General features: G+C 48.5%; 1 protein-coding gene across 3 annotated transcripts in view; it reads left to right on the top strand.

Moving 5' to 3' along the window:
- Positions 1-316: 316 nt before the first annotated feature.
- Positions 317-14,009, top strand: part of TWIST2 (twist family bHLH transcription factor 2) — a 49,970-nt gene continuing 36,277 nt past the window's right edge. The window contains exon 1 of one of the 3 annotated variants that reach the window (XM_082466064.1): positions 317-1,049. In XM_082466064.1, the coding sequence (XP_082322190.1) occupies positions 532-1,014 (483 nt within the window). In that variant the 5' untranslated portion in view covers positions 317-531 and the 3' untranslated portion in view covers positions 1,015-1,049. The remainder of the gene's footprint in view (positions 1,050-14,009) is intronic. The other 2 variants (XR_014265035.1, XM_082466063.1) reach the window with 2 other exon arrangements.

Genomic DNA, 14,009 nt, shown 5'->3' on the forward strand with positions numbered 1-14,009 from the left:
CAGGGTAGGACTCGCCACCCGCACCCCTCGCGGCGCGGGAGAGACCCCGCAGCCCGGCGGGTTTCGATCTCCAGTTAAGGAGCAGACAAAGCCGGGTCGGCTGAGCCCAGGGCGCGGCGCGGCCGGAGAGCGGTCAGAGCCCGGGATGGAGGCGCGAGCGGCGCGCGAGGGCCCGGCACTCCCGGGTGCCCTCCGCGGCCGGGGCCTGAGGGGGAGGCAAAACTGAAAGTGCCGCGCCGGGGGGCGGGGGCGGCCAGCGAAGGCCCCAGAACTTGTCCTGCCCCCGGGCGCGGCGGCCAATCAGCGCGCCGCCCTCGCTCCTGACAACTATTTAGCAACCCAGCCCGGCTAGGGTTTCCAAAAAAGTTAGAATAACTTCCTCTCCCGGAGACCTCGGTTTTGCACAAGCCGGCCTTGAAATCAGAGCTTTTCGAGCAGCTCGGAGAGCGTGTGCTCGGCGACCGCGGGCTTGGCCAGCGGCGCGCGCTCGGCGCCCGGCGCCCCCAGCCCCACGCGCGCCGGGCGGGCGCCATGGAGGAGGGCTCCAGCTCGCCCGTGTCCCCCGTAGACAGCCTGGGCACCAGCGAGGAGGAGCTCGAGCGGCAGCCCAAGCGCTTCGGCCGGAAACGGCGCTACAGTAAGAAGTCGAGCGAAGATGGCAGCCCGACCCCCGGCAAGCGCGGCAAGAAGGGCAGCCCGAGCGCGCAGTCCTTCGAGGAGCTGCAGAGCCAGCGCATCCTGGCCAACGTGCGCGAGCGCCAACGCACCCAGTCGCTCAACGAGGCCTTCGCTGCGCTGCGCAAGATCATCCCCACGCTGCCCTCGGACAAGCTCAGCAAGATCCAGACGCTCAAGCTGGCCGCCAGGTACATAGACTTCCTCTACCAGGTCCTGCAGAGCGACGAGATGGACAATAAGATGACCAGCTGCAGCTACGTGGCCCACGAGCGCCTCAGCTACGCTTTCTCCGTGTGGCGCATGGAGGGCGCGTGGTCCATGTCCGCCTCCCACTAGCGCCGCGCCACCCACGTCCGGACCGGCGCGCCAGGGTAGGTGCTGCGCGTGCGACGGGCGCCCTCCTCAGCGGGCGGGCCGCGGCGGCCAGGATGGGGTGCGCTTTTCCTCCTAGCAACAGACGGGGGTCGATCGGGAAGCTTCCAGGTGCCGGGGCACCCCTGTGGTTTTGTGCAATCTCCCAGGCAGTGTGTCAGTCGGGAACGTGCCGACTGGTGACAGTGGTATTTTCCGTCCTTGCTGCTGTGGAGGTGGGGGTCTGTGGGTGACTGTCGGGGGAGTGGGCATCAGAAGAACTGCCCGGAGCCGGCCGGGACAGATCTGAGGACCAGCTACCTACTGCGTTCCTCGGAGCGGAGGCCGCCCGGGAAGCTGCCTGGGCCGGGCCGTGCCAGGCTGTGGCTTCGCCCCGTTCCCGGGGAGTGGCAGAGCGCGCTCGTCGTGCGGACACCCAGTTCTCCTCGACTGCTCTTGCAGGGCGTCCCGGCCCGCGCCTCGAGGACCCGGCCGTCTGCGCCCTGGCCCGCCCGGTGGGCGCAGAGGTGCGGACCGGCGGCGCCTGGGTTTGCCCGGGGAAGGCGGGAGGACGCTGCCCTGTGCTGGCGGCTCCGGGGCCGGTGCAGCCAGAAAGCCGGGGACCATCCGCGCCCCGAGCGCGGAGGACAGGGCCGAGGCTGAGGCGCGGAGATCGGAGCGCGGACACCGCCGCTGGGAACCCCGGCTGCCCGCAGGCAGGTGGAGTGGACCTCGGAGCTGGGAGCCTCTGGCCCCAGCCTTGAACCTCGAGAGTCTGGGAGGGGGCTCTGCCCGCGCTACGTCCGAGCGTTCGGCCCCGCAGGAGAGCGCGAGGGGTCCAGGCTGGGAAACAGGTTTGCGGGGAAAGGGAGGCGGTGCGACAGGGCCCGGCGCCGGAGAAGGCAAAGGGACACGACTGCCGAGAGCACTGGGAGTTCTGGATTCCTCTAGTAGAGCGCTCAGGGCGTCCTGCACCGGCCCCTTTCCACCAGACACCTTGGAAGTCCCTTAGACAATGTCTAACTGCGGAGACGCTGTCCTGTCCTTTCCAGAAGGCTCTGTGACCATGCCTGTCTCAGACGATGGAGTGAAGGGTGGAGGGTTTTTGGTGGAGAGAGAGCCGGGTTAAAAATCCTTCGTACTTGGTATGTTTTAGTTTCTCGCTCATCTTGCAGTGTTTTTATTCACGTCTCCACTTCACACAGAAGGAATTTAGATTAATCAAGAGCGTGCAGCCGCCCATTCTCCCAAGCATATCCATTTCTTTCCTGTGTGTTTTATAATATCTGCAAATGTTTTTGCTGTGGCTACGAAAGGCTGATCTAGCACAGGTGGATTTTATTTTATTTTTTTTAGTTTTTATTTCTGTGCCACTGAAAATTCTTTGGGTGAAATAGGCCCCTAAGACAATAATCATTTTATAGGCTTTTTAAAAAGAATTTTTAGCAGAGAGTAACTTACGGGGATCTTCTCCTATCTTTGTCAAAAACAGATGGAAAGTGTCTCAATCACATATTTCCCTAGGAAAGAAAGTTTGGATTGGCCGAGTACTAAAATGCTACAGTGGGATAATACATTAATTCTGGTTTTTGCTGCCTAAATTATGAGCTTCCATTAGTTAATTCCATGTACCCTTTCTACCACACATAGTTTATAGCACATCTGAAATAAGAACAAACAGATGAGGAATGTCATCTTTTTAAAACGTACACATATATAGCTTTGTTTAAGGAAAAAGTCAACAGAATTATCATTAAGACTTCCCTCCAGAAAATTATTGAAAACAAAAGCAAGAGGTATTACCTTAATGCAAGAATTTCGTAGGATCTTTTAAAATTCATTTGAAAAGAATCGCATTCCTAAAACAGAGAATCAGACATAGAGCACAGTTAATGTTATATAAAAATAAAAGATATTACTTATAATGAATACATGAAAAGCATTAAGAGTTTTCTTGGAAAAAAGTCCCTGAAATGTAAGAGAAACACATTCAGCTGGAGAGCACATGATCTCCATGGAGCCCATTTATTTTTATTTTTCTGTACTTGAATATAACTGACTAGGTCTGATAAACCAGTTTCCTTAGGTGGATAGATACCCACCCTGTACAGAAAGAGAAGGGAAATGTGAAAATCTTTGACACACTGATGATCCTGGGCGCACCTTGCTTTTACTTATCAGGCATGTTCGACAAACTTTTGTATTCTTTCTGTTTTTAAGCTGTTAGTCTGTATGAGTATAAATACAGTCATAATTGGTTTGATTTCCTGAAAATGTTGCTCCGTGGCATTTGTTATTTATTTGTAACATTTTTAAGACGCATTAGGTATATGTATTAGTAAGGAATTTCTAGACCTTTCCATAAATTGTATGTGATTTTAGTGTCTATTGAGATATATGAGAAAAGCTGTGTCTAGACGAGCAGCAACCACATTAAACGCCGAAATTGTCCCCTGATATAAAGAGAAACACAGGGAAAATCAGAGTACTGCTGGTGCTAATGTTTATCCTGACTTTTTCCTTTGGCCTGGTATTTAAAAATACAAATACACAATAAATCAGGTGTCTTTGGACAGTCAGCCGGGTTCATCTAATCTGAAAATCTCCAAAGGAGTTTTCAGTTTTCTCGTTAAATGCCTGAGTCTTCGGTGCAGGGTTGGCGGGGCACTTGGCTGGGAGGGTGTGGGGAGGTGATGATTACTTATCAAACATTTTTCGTGTTCTCTGCTTTGTGGTTAAAGATGATATCTCTCTAACTTCTGCCATCTGCATAGATTTTCAGTAGGTTCCCCTCCTCAAAATACTACCTTTTTTCCCCTAAGAACTTTTAGTTACTTTGGAGAACGGAGTAGGACCCTCTAACCACCCAGTATGTGTAAGCCTTTCCTCTCTCCTGAAAATGGACTTTTTGGAAGTGTCCGTTAATGGCTAAATTCAGAATGCTGCTAGCTGGTCGTGAAAGAAAATGAATTCCCTATGGTGAATGGAAATGCAGAATCCTTGGAGAGCTTTTGATTGGTCAGGGGAAGAAGTAGAATGAATGGCCCAGCTACGTGAAATATAAGTAATGTTTTGTTATAAAATGCCCACTGAAAAGATCTGATGTAGGGGCTGACCTCTGTTACGTGGGTATTGTTTCCTTAAATATTTGTAGTTACTCTTTAAATCTTGCAGGAAGCAGGTCTTGCTACCCATCTGGCCAGAGTGGGAGCTGGAGGCTTGGGACTTGGAGAGTAGCTGTTTGAGGTCATTTGAAATGTAGTACTTTACTGAGGTTTTCTGAAAGCTGTACTATTTTTCAGACAAGTCTTGAACCTGAAAGAATTGAGTTTTCATCCTCCTTGCTTCACTATATTTTGGATAGACGGCACAGATGCCAGATTCCTTTCGCCTGGTGAAAAGATCATAAAGTAAACTCTTTCTGAGCAGAGCACCATAACTCATAACTGTAGTTTAAATCTGGGCTTTAAAAAAAAACAAATATTTTAATAAGCCAGTTTTAAAGGCTGAACTTTTATGACAGTTTTTAAGCTTAGTATTTATATTAATCTATTCTCACTGGTGTCTTTAAAAACCCTGTGAATGTATGCTGGAAAGTCTGTTTATGTTTGTGTCTTGTCCTGGGAAAGGATAAATGTGCTGCAAAAAGCAAACCAAATACAAAGCTTTCTGCTAGCAAAGAATTCACGGATGAGGCAATAAAATTCAAAGAAGAGATGAATACGTTAGTGTAGCCAAGAAGCAAAGCCATAAAGAAGACATAGAATCTAAGAGATACAGACATGGATGCATCCAAAGGTAAAGCCAAGATGAAACACTAAAAGCAGAAAATGCTTAAAAACATATTTCACATGGTCACCTGAGTCTACACATGTGATAAAACTGTATAGAATGAAACACACACACACATACACACACACACACAGGGGTGCATGTAAAACTGGCGACATCTGAATAAGGTCTGGAGAGTGTATCAGTGTGAGTTTCCTGGTTGTGATATTGTATTATAGTTTTTTGAGATGTTACCACTGGGGGAAACCGAGTGAAGAGTGTAAGGGAATCTCTGTGTACTGTTCCTTACAACTTTCTGTGACTCTACCATTATCTCAAAATAAAAAGTTTGAAAGAAAAGATATTCCACAGGAATTTTTAAAATTTCTATATTCAAATGGGCAAATTATATAAGGAATGATTATGCCTATCTCAGAGTAATAAACCAAAAAAATGTGCTTTGAGCAAAAATCCACGTTTTTCCCTGATATCATTTGCATTATTGCACTTTTCAGAATTTTAGGCATTTCTCATATTTGCAATATATAATGAATTAGAAGTGGTTCCTTATAATTCTAAAACAAAGAGTAGAATCCCAGAAATTTAGAGGAGAAATACCAATCAATACATTTATCCCTTTGCTAATAAGGAATATATTTTTCAAAGGAATTTTAGGAAATATTCACCTGAAACTGACACAACATTTGCTTTTAAGATACTAAGTCTATATTGACTTACATATCCCCCACACACACTGTTCTAAAGTCGATGATTTATCAGAATTATTCATCCAAGAAGTGTAGAGATTGACGTCTTAGTACACAGTTGGGGGGTGGGGAGAGAGAGAGACAGAGAGACACAGAGAGAGAGAGAGACTGACAGAGATATCAAATCGTAAACTGAGTCATGGTTATTTTAAATTAATATTTGTTTGTTTTTAATAGGAACGTATTTTGCGTTTGGGTAAGTCTTTGACCGCAATTTAGTTATATTAAATGTGCCTTAATTTAATGTTTATTTTGGAGTGAGATACAGTGACATTAACGCTGCGATTTCCATGCTGATGTCAACTAAGGCATGGTGGGATTTTTTCTTCAGTGATTGCTAACAGTTGTCATGCTAAAAGGAGACTCGAATCAGACACTGGAAAAGCCAGCACGTAACTTTATTCCGACCTGAGAAATGTTTCGTGGTTAGTTGAAAATAGAGTCATTTTGAATCAAAACAATGTCTTACGTGCTTTGAATATCTGTATTATTTTATCTACAACTCTCTTGTTTAGAATAATGTGATCCTGTGATTATGTGTAGGAGGGAACGTGGTTGAGAGAGCGAGGCGTGCTGTCTGTGGAGGTTGCTGTTGCTCAATTTCTTCCCATGATATCGTTTTCCTCTGTTATTTATTTGATCAGGGGAAGATTTAGATGACCCAGCTTCTCGTGGTGTCTCCTGTAGAATGGTAATTTCACTTCTCACATCCTAAGAGCAATGCCTCTAAAACTGGGCACATCCCTCCTTTCTTTAGACCAGAATTTCCCCATCCATTGAATGAAGGACAGGGTTGAGCCCAACGAGCTTTAAGTTATCAAATTCGGTTATTCTGAAAAATACTCCTTTCTTTTTAGCTCATGTTCGACCTTAAAAATAGCCACCTGCATCTTTGGGGGGCAATGGTAAATTATGTTGTCTGCCATTAGATTCCTTTTCCTTGCTGTTTGTGATGGAGGGTTCACATTTGTTTTTCGGGATGTGCAGATCTGGTGTGTGACTGATGGGAAAGATTTGGGCGAAAACCCTAATTTTATTAACACTGCGATGGAGACCAAACACCCAACCCCAACCCCAGGGCTGAGGCTTGTGCTGGGGTCCCAGCCAGGGCCTCTCCGGAGCGTCAGGGAGAGCAACGCAGAAGGGAAACCGGCGGAAGGTGTTTAGCCTTGTGCTTGGGGAGGGGAGGTGTGGGGGTCCTTTGTCCGACTCCCCACGGAGAACAAATGCCCCAACTTTTGTTGTTCATGATGTTTTTCTATTGCTGCACAAATGAAATACCACACTGGCCTTTCTGTTCAATTCTCTCTGAGTATGTCCCTCTTCTTAGAGATGCAAGAGATTTTTGCCTGCTCCAGAGACAAGTGAGGGCTCCTTGAGGAACAGCTTGTAAAATAAACAAACTCCCTGAAAGAAAACACAGGCCAATAGTTTCTAGTCTCTGCCTCTGCGGCCGTGGTGGATTTCTGTGTGTGTTCGACTTTGATTTAACATTCTGGAAGTCAGAATGCAAGCAGGCAGCATGTTCTTTCAATCACGAGATCTAGAAATGAACACTGAGCTGCTATTTCCTTTCATTAATCTCAGCTCCTTAAGTAGATTTGTTTGCAGGGAGTGTAGTGGGATCAGAAGTCAAAAGCCATTTGCCTTGTTTGACTTTCTGGCCCTGTGGGTGCGAAAGTGCCTGCTACCTAGTCGTCTGCCTCCATAACTCAGACTGTTAACTCGGGAAGAGTAACAGCGAAAGCTAGCCTGCAGGATTAGGAAGATCTGTGCTTACCGGGTCACTTCCGGAAGGCTGTGTACATTGAAAATCCCATTCCTAATGAGATTGCCTTGATCAATACACAGGTGCTTATCATTTCTTTGGGAAATGCCTAAAATGACTGCAAATTGGAGAGGAAAGGGGCGGGGGGAGGGGTTGGAAAGGGCTTTATTTTCTTTCTTGAATTGAGAGCGTCGCCACGTCTCTATTCATATAATTGGGTTTGACTGATGAACAACATCCTTACTGAAGATTAATTGTCCTGAGTTTAAATCATCCCAAATTGCATACTACGTATACATTGGGTCGTAACTAATCAAAGTCTTCAGAATACACACGGCCACCTTGTTGTCCTTTTTCATGATATCTGTACGCGTCGGCGGGAACCTCAGAAAGACTTGATCCTTCGTGCACTTTTTCTGTCTGGTGAGCCTTTCTTCCTCAGTTCCTCCCCCGCCCCGACCCTACAACCCTGCATCCTCTCTTGTGCTTATTCTTTAGCTGAGATCTATCATGATTAATAACTGAAGTCCACGAAAGCGTTCATATCTTAGTAAGTGATAAAGGATGAACAAAAAGCCCATCATCAGGCCGCAGCGACAGCACAAACAGGAGTGGGGAATAAACACCCCGTCTCAGGTTCTCTCAGTAGAGCAATCCTGGGTGTTCTGGAAATTCAGTGCAGCTCAGTAATAGATGTGCCGCCAGACCGCCCGTCCCCCAACCTGTGTGCTGGGTGACTCCCTCTCCTTCGTTGGCTATCGTTACTCTTTTCTAAGAAAATTGTTCCACTGATACTAGAACAAAAGTGCCCCTAATGGATATCTGTGCCCTAGAAAGCCTGGTGTGTCCTGTTTTGTTGATTTTTCTTATACAAAATGACCTGCTTCAACCACCTAGAACTGCATGAAACCATGTGGTGACTCCACCGGCGGGTGCTTCTGGGCTGATATTTCATGGTGTCCGTGGTGGGGCTGCACGGGATCTCCACGCACACCCCTCTTGTGTAAAGAGTCCACACAGTCAAGTATTTTAAGGGCAGAATTAACTCAAGGCTATTTTGCCAGATGTTAAATGACTGCCGGTTCCGGAACTCTCTTTTAGACGATTTTTTGAGGATAGAGATTTTCTTTTAATTAAACAATAAGCAAAAAGCGTGAACTGTGATATATTTATCTGCTTGTTTCAGAGATCACTATTCTGCGACATCCACTTTTGTTTTATTACATTTCAAAAATGAACGATTTCACATAATTTCACTGTTGAGTAATTTAATCTTACGCGTCTCCAGCGATTCTGGAAACATGAATCGATCATTTATGATTTATGTGTGACAAAGGTAACTTTTTCAGGAATGGCAAAGTAAAAGAGAAATTGAAGATCTGAAAGGGAAAAGTGATGTGTGGAGAATTTCACACGGAATAGGGCGATTGAGGGGATCGGGGCCCCTGAATAAGGAAACAGAAGGATCAGGTGTGTGTGCGGGCGCGGACCTCCGTCTGCTGGTCCCTGAAGACCTATCGCGTCTCCCCAAGGGTCCCTGAGAAACCCGGAAGACAGTGGTTTATCAGAACAAACACCCTCCCGGCCTTTCCAGAAAAGGGACTTTGTAAAATCCAGTAGGGCTGCCTCAGCGCTGCTGTGATGACGCCCCAGGCGGGAGGCTGCGGGGCCGCGTGACTTAACAAGGACCTGCAGAGCCTTCGCCTGCCACCTGCTCCCGGCCATCCGCATCACCCCGAGAGGGCCATCAGAGACGTCCCAGAGGTGGCGCCCGACTTGCAGGACCCTGCCAGAGTCACCGGGTGCCCCAGGTGCCAGAGACAGCAGAGGTCCCTGAGAGCTCGGTGGCTGAGGTGGCCACCCTGCAGAGGCGTGGGGAGCCCAGGAGGCGGGAGCTCAGCTGGGCTGGACCGGCCTCGGAGCTGCCGCTGATCTGCCCTCAGGTCACGCGGACGGACGCCTGAGCGTGAGCCAGTGTGGCTCAGCCTCGGCCAGGGTTAACGAGAAGACGTGGGAACTCAGCACTGGTTTCCTCCTCCTGTAGATAACCCCACTGTCAAATTTCACTTTGAAGCTTTCGCTCGTCCAAAGACAGTAGACTTCTAGGAGATGACACCCGCCCACTTCTGAGGTTCACAGGGGAAGCAGGACGCGCCTGGCTTTGCTGAGAGAAGCCAACTCACCGTGCTGGCCACCTCGTGAAGCATCCTTCTGCTGGAGCGGCCGAGCTCTCTGAATGGTGATAAAGCGTTATTTGCACAGATGACAGATTTCATCCTCCTGGCTCGTTCCTCAGAAGCGTGTCAATGTGCAGATTTTATGAAACAAGCTCTTGGATAATCAGCTTGTGTTGTGTATGTTTTGAAAGTTACAGCGAGTATCATTCAGTGTTAATTACATAATTTCGCTTTTGCTAACCAGAAAGAGGCAAAGGGGAAGTGAGGACACAAAGAGCAAAGCTGGTGTGTTTCTGGCTCCCGGCACCCACTGTGCTCTCTCCTGCTTGCCTCTTCACAATGTGAATTCTGGAGGTTTTAAATGTTCGCGACTATATGTGGTCAACGTGCGTCTCCCCAATGGATTTTGCTCGTCAGTGAAATCATCGTTTCCAGAACAAATCATATGTAATTCTTTCCCTTAGTGAATTTCTCTGACGTGGTATTTTTTCTATTTGGGGAAATTTTAATTAGACAGAAACCAAAGGCAGTTGCTCTTGCAGGGGCAGGCTAGGTCCCCAAGTGAATCTGTTGGGAAAAACCCATTGTCTTGGGTCCAGGGATTGAGAATCCAAATAGGACTTTTCCTGAATTTGAACATGCGGTGGACATCACTTTCCTGCTCTCAACCCTACATTTTTGGGCTGAGGCGTGTCATAGCTTCGCTGGAACTCAGTTTTCCTGCCTGTAAAATGATGGGGTAAGTTTCTCATAGTCCTGCGGTTATCAAAATTCCAAGAGCCAGTAGGACCCAGCCATTCCCTCCTGGGTATATACACCAAAGAATTGAAAGCAGGTGTTCATACAAAAGTGCACACTCATGTTCATAACAGTGCCATGTACAATAGCCAAAGGTGAGAACAGTACAGATGTCCATCAGCTGAGGAAGGGGTCTGTACAGTGTGGTCTCTCCGTACAGTGGAAAGCTACTCAGCCAGAGGGCATGATGCTCTGGCCCATGCTACAGCATGGGTGAATCGTGAAAACATTACTGAGTTAAAGAAGTCAGACACAAAAGACCAAATAGTGTACGACTCCATTTACATGAAATATCCAGAAGAGGCAAAAGTAGATTCGTGGTTGCCAGGGACTGGCGGGGAGGCAGAACGGGACGGAATTGCTTAATGGGTGTGGGATTTCTGTTTGGGGTGATGAAGAAGGTCTGGAACTAGATAGCGATGATGTTTGCACAGCAGTGTAAAATTCTCCTGAATCGTATACTTTAAAATGGTAAATTGTGTATTTTACCAGCAAAAAAAAAAAAAAAAAAAAAAATCCTGAGTCAGACTGTGGGCCTCTCTGGTGACTTGATGGGACTTGGGGGTGGAGGTGTGCTAGACCTTTACCTTTTCTCCACTTTCCAGAGACGTAATCCAGTTTATCCACTTGATTCAGCGCTTATCAGATGCTTCTCATCTAGTCAAGTTGTGTTGCCTAAAAGCATTTTCCTTTTGAAATCTCTTTCCTAATGTGTTCATAAAAAAAGTCCCTCAAACAATTCTGATAACACACTTAGCGGCCTGTTGACTGTACTTCTGGAAGCCTCTCCACGTGGACTGGGGGGCGGGGGGAGGGGCGCAGGGGCGCGAGTGGCCCCAAGGTTCTGCACTGCCGGCCATCGACCCCACAGACAAGAGCGGGAGCATCTTCCGCTCCTGTTGCAGGGGTGGCCCAGGAGCGTTTGGACCCATCGCATCCAGCAGTGGGCTCCCTGAAGCCCAGGGCCTGCGCACGTGTGAGCCGATTTCAGTCTGGTTCGCAGGCTCAGAGACCCTCAGAGGGGATGCCGTGGCCACCCCGAGCTGGTGATCCCTGAGAAGGGGGGGCCTCTGGCCCTGTGCTGCTCTTTTGGGTAAATCCCTCTCTTTCTCCAGTGCCGCCTTCTAAGGGCTGGGACCCTAGTCCAGTGCAGAGTGGACATGTGACCAGCATGGTGGGGACCGCGCCCAGAGAGAGGGACATGGGGAAAGGGGTGGCACGCCATCCTTCAGGGCCAGTTGGGCGGTGTTTTCTCCTTTGATCTTTTTTCTCTCCTTCCCCCACTGCCGGGTTAACTCCTCGCCTGCTCCCTGAGCCACTGTGCCCCAGGGACCCACCAAGGGAGATGGGTGGGAGAGTGGCCCACCCGGTGCTTCCTCCGCCGTGATTCAGTTCCGTTTCTGAAAACACCGTCACCTTCGTGGTGTCACGCAGTCAGCACTTTGAGACACTCGCAGAAACCCCAGAGATAGTGTTGGGCTCATGGACTGTGTTTTGAGAATCCAGACGGGAGGGCTCAGGAGAACGCGAAGCAGGTCCGAAAGAATCTCGCCAGCAGGGGTGAGTGGCTGAAAGCAAATTTGCTGCTGCTCTTCCCCCCTTCCTGGTCCTCTGTGCACCCCTGCCCCCAAAAGAAAACCACCAGGGAGGGAAGAAGAGAGGCAGACAGATTCCCTCAAGCTGCTGAGAGAGAGAACTCAGATCGAGGCAGGGGGACAGGACTCAGGTTGCCTGCCGGCCCCCTAGTTAAGTTGTGTCGCCGCCTGACAAGAAGCCGGGTCACCCCCGCAAGCCAGACGCATCTTGTGCAGGGGCCCCGATGCATCACTGCCGCGTGGTTCCTCCCGCAGGTGCGAGGACGGAGCGCAGGTGCGAGGACGGAGCGCAGGTGCGAGGACGGAGCGCAGGTGCGAGGACGGAGCGCGGGTGCAGAGGGCAAGCTCTTTGATTCGCGAGTGCTGCCCAGCGCTGCTGTGCCTGGGGATACTGCTCCTCTCTCCAGCCACCTCTGCTCTGAGTAACGGAACCGGAGGCTTGCCATATCCCCCCGGGTGCCACACACTGCGGACACTGCGCCAGCACCCAGGGTAGGGCAGTGTCATGTTGTGCGGGTGGGCTCCATCCTTCCTGCAGCTGGTTTTCATATAACCGTCCGGGTGACGGGAACGAAGTCGGCACCCTTGGGCGCACACACACAGGGTGCCCCCTCCCACCTACCCCGTCCTTCTCACTGTCCCTGCAGCCAGTCGGGTGTCACAATGTCCACCCACCCAACCTCTCCATGAAAACATCGGCCGTCAAAGCTAATAGAAAATCAGGCCTCCTGGTGAATCCTGGCGGACAAAATGAATGTCGTTTCGTCCCGTCAGGGTCCGTGGCTCTGTCCGGCGGGGATCACTGACATGTGTGCCCACCCCCAGCCCACCGGGTGGGGCGCAGCAAGGGTGCCGCAGAGCCTGACGGTGGACACGGAGGGAACGGAAATGACGGTGCTGATGTGGATGGAGCCTGGCTCCTGAAGCTGGTCATTTGAGGAGTAGCAGACACAAGTCACAAAGAAAAGGAATAACTACAACTCAATTAAACAATTAAACTTCCAAATACCAAAAAACTAGGATATCCAGAATTTTCAAATGAACTGGGAAGGAAATATTTACACTGTGTTTTATAATGGATCAATATTCTTATGAGACTAAGAGCCCTTAAAAGTCCATAGGAGAAAAGACAATTACCCAGTAGAAAGTAAGGGCAAAATATATGAATTTACAAAAGAAGAAATTCAGTTGGTCGATACACATATAAAAGTGTTGAATTTCAAGAGTAGCCAAGAAATTCAAAATAAAACAGGAGGATACTATTTTTTTTACTAAAGTGGAAAATATAGAGAGATAATGATAATTCCCATTATTGAGGAAAGTGTGAGGAGACAGGTCCTCTTGTCCCTGCTAGGGAGAAGATAAATTGTAAAATCTTTCTAAAGAGGTTTTGACAGTAGGTAAAAAAAAGATTGAAAAATTAGAAATAGACTTGGATGGAGCAAATACACTTTTAGGAGTTATCTTTGAGTGAATCAGAGACATTCATATCAGCTTTGTTAATATGAGGGAAGTGTTTAAAATGTCCTGAATGAATTGCTTGAATAAACTGCAGTTTAGCCATATTCTGGAACACTATACGGTCAGCAGATTTTGTGCCGTAAGCAAGTATTTAATAATGTGAGGGAAACGGTTATACAATGGAACAGAACATATGATCCCAGGTTGAAAACTCAGAGTGTGCTTGCATGGGTGTGTTCGTCCAGAGAGAGAGAGAGAAAGGTAAGGACAAATGTCTCTAGACCAGAATGTTAGTGGAAAATCTTCCTTTCCTTCTTATTTTTATTGCTTTTCTTTATTTTCCAAATGTTCCGCAAATGCCATGTATCACTTATGCAATTTGAGGAAACCAACCAGGACTTTTGAGAGGGAGAGTGGAAGGCTCTTACCAAGCATCCCTTCCTCTGGACTCTGGTTTACCCTCCTACCCCCAGGCCCACGCTGGTAAAGCAGGGCTCCCGCAAGACAGCTTTCTGCCCTCCTGCAGATGCGCCCTCGCTGGAACTTTCACTCCACGTCACAACTTTGGTTCCTTCTGAGGTAACATGCGAAATATATTTTTTTTGGTATCTTCTGTACTCCACTGTCACTACCCTGTCCCCTG

This window comes from Balaenoptera physalus, assembly GCF_965194825.1.
Source record: "Balaenoptera physalus genome assembly, chromosome: 6".
NCBI classification, from domain to species: Eukaryota; Metazoa; Chordata; class Mammalia; order Artiodactyla; family Balaenopteridae; genus Balaenoptera; species Balaenoptera physalus.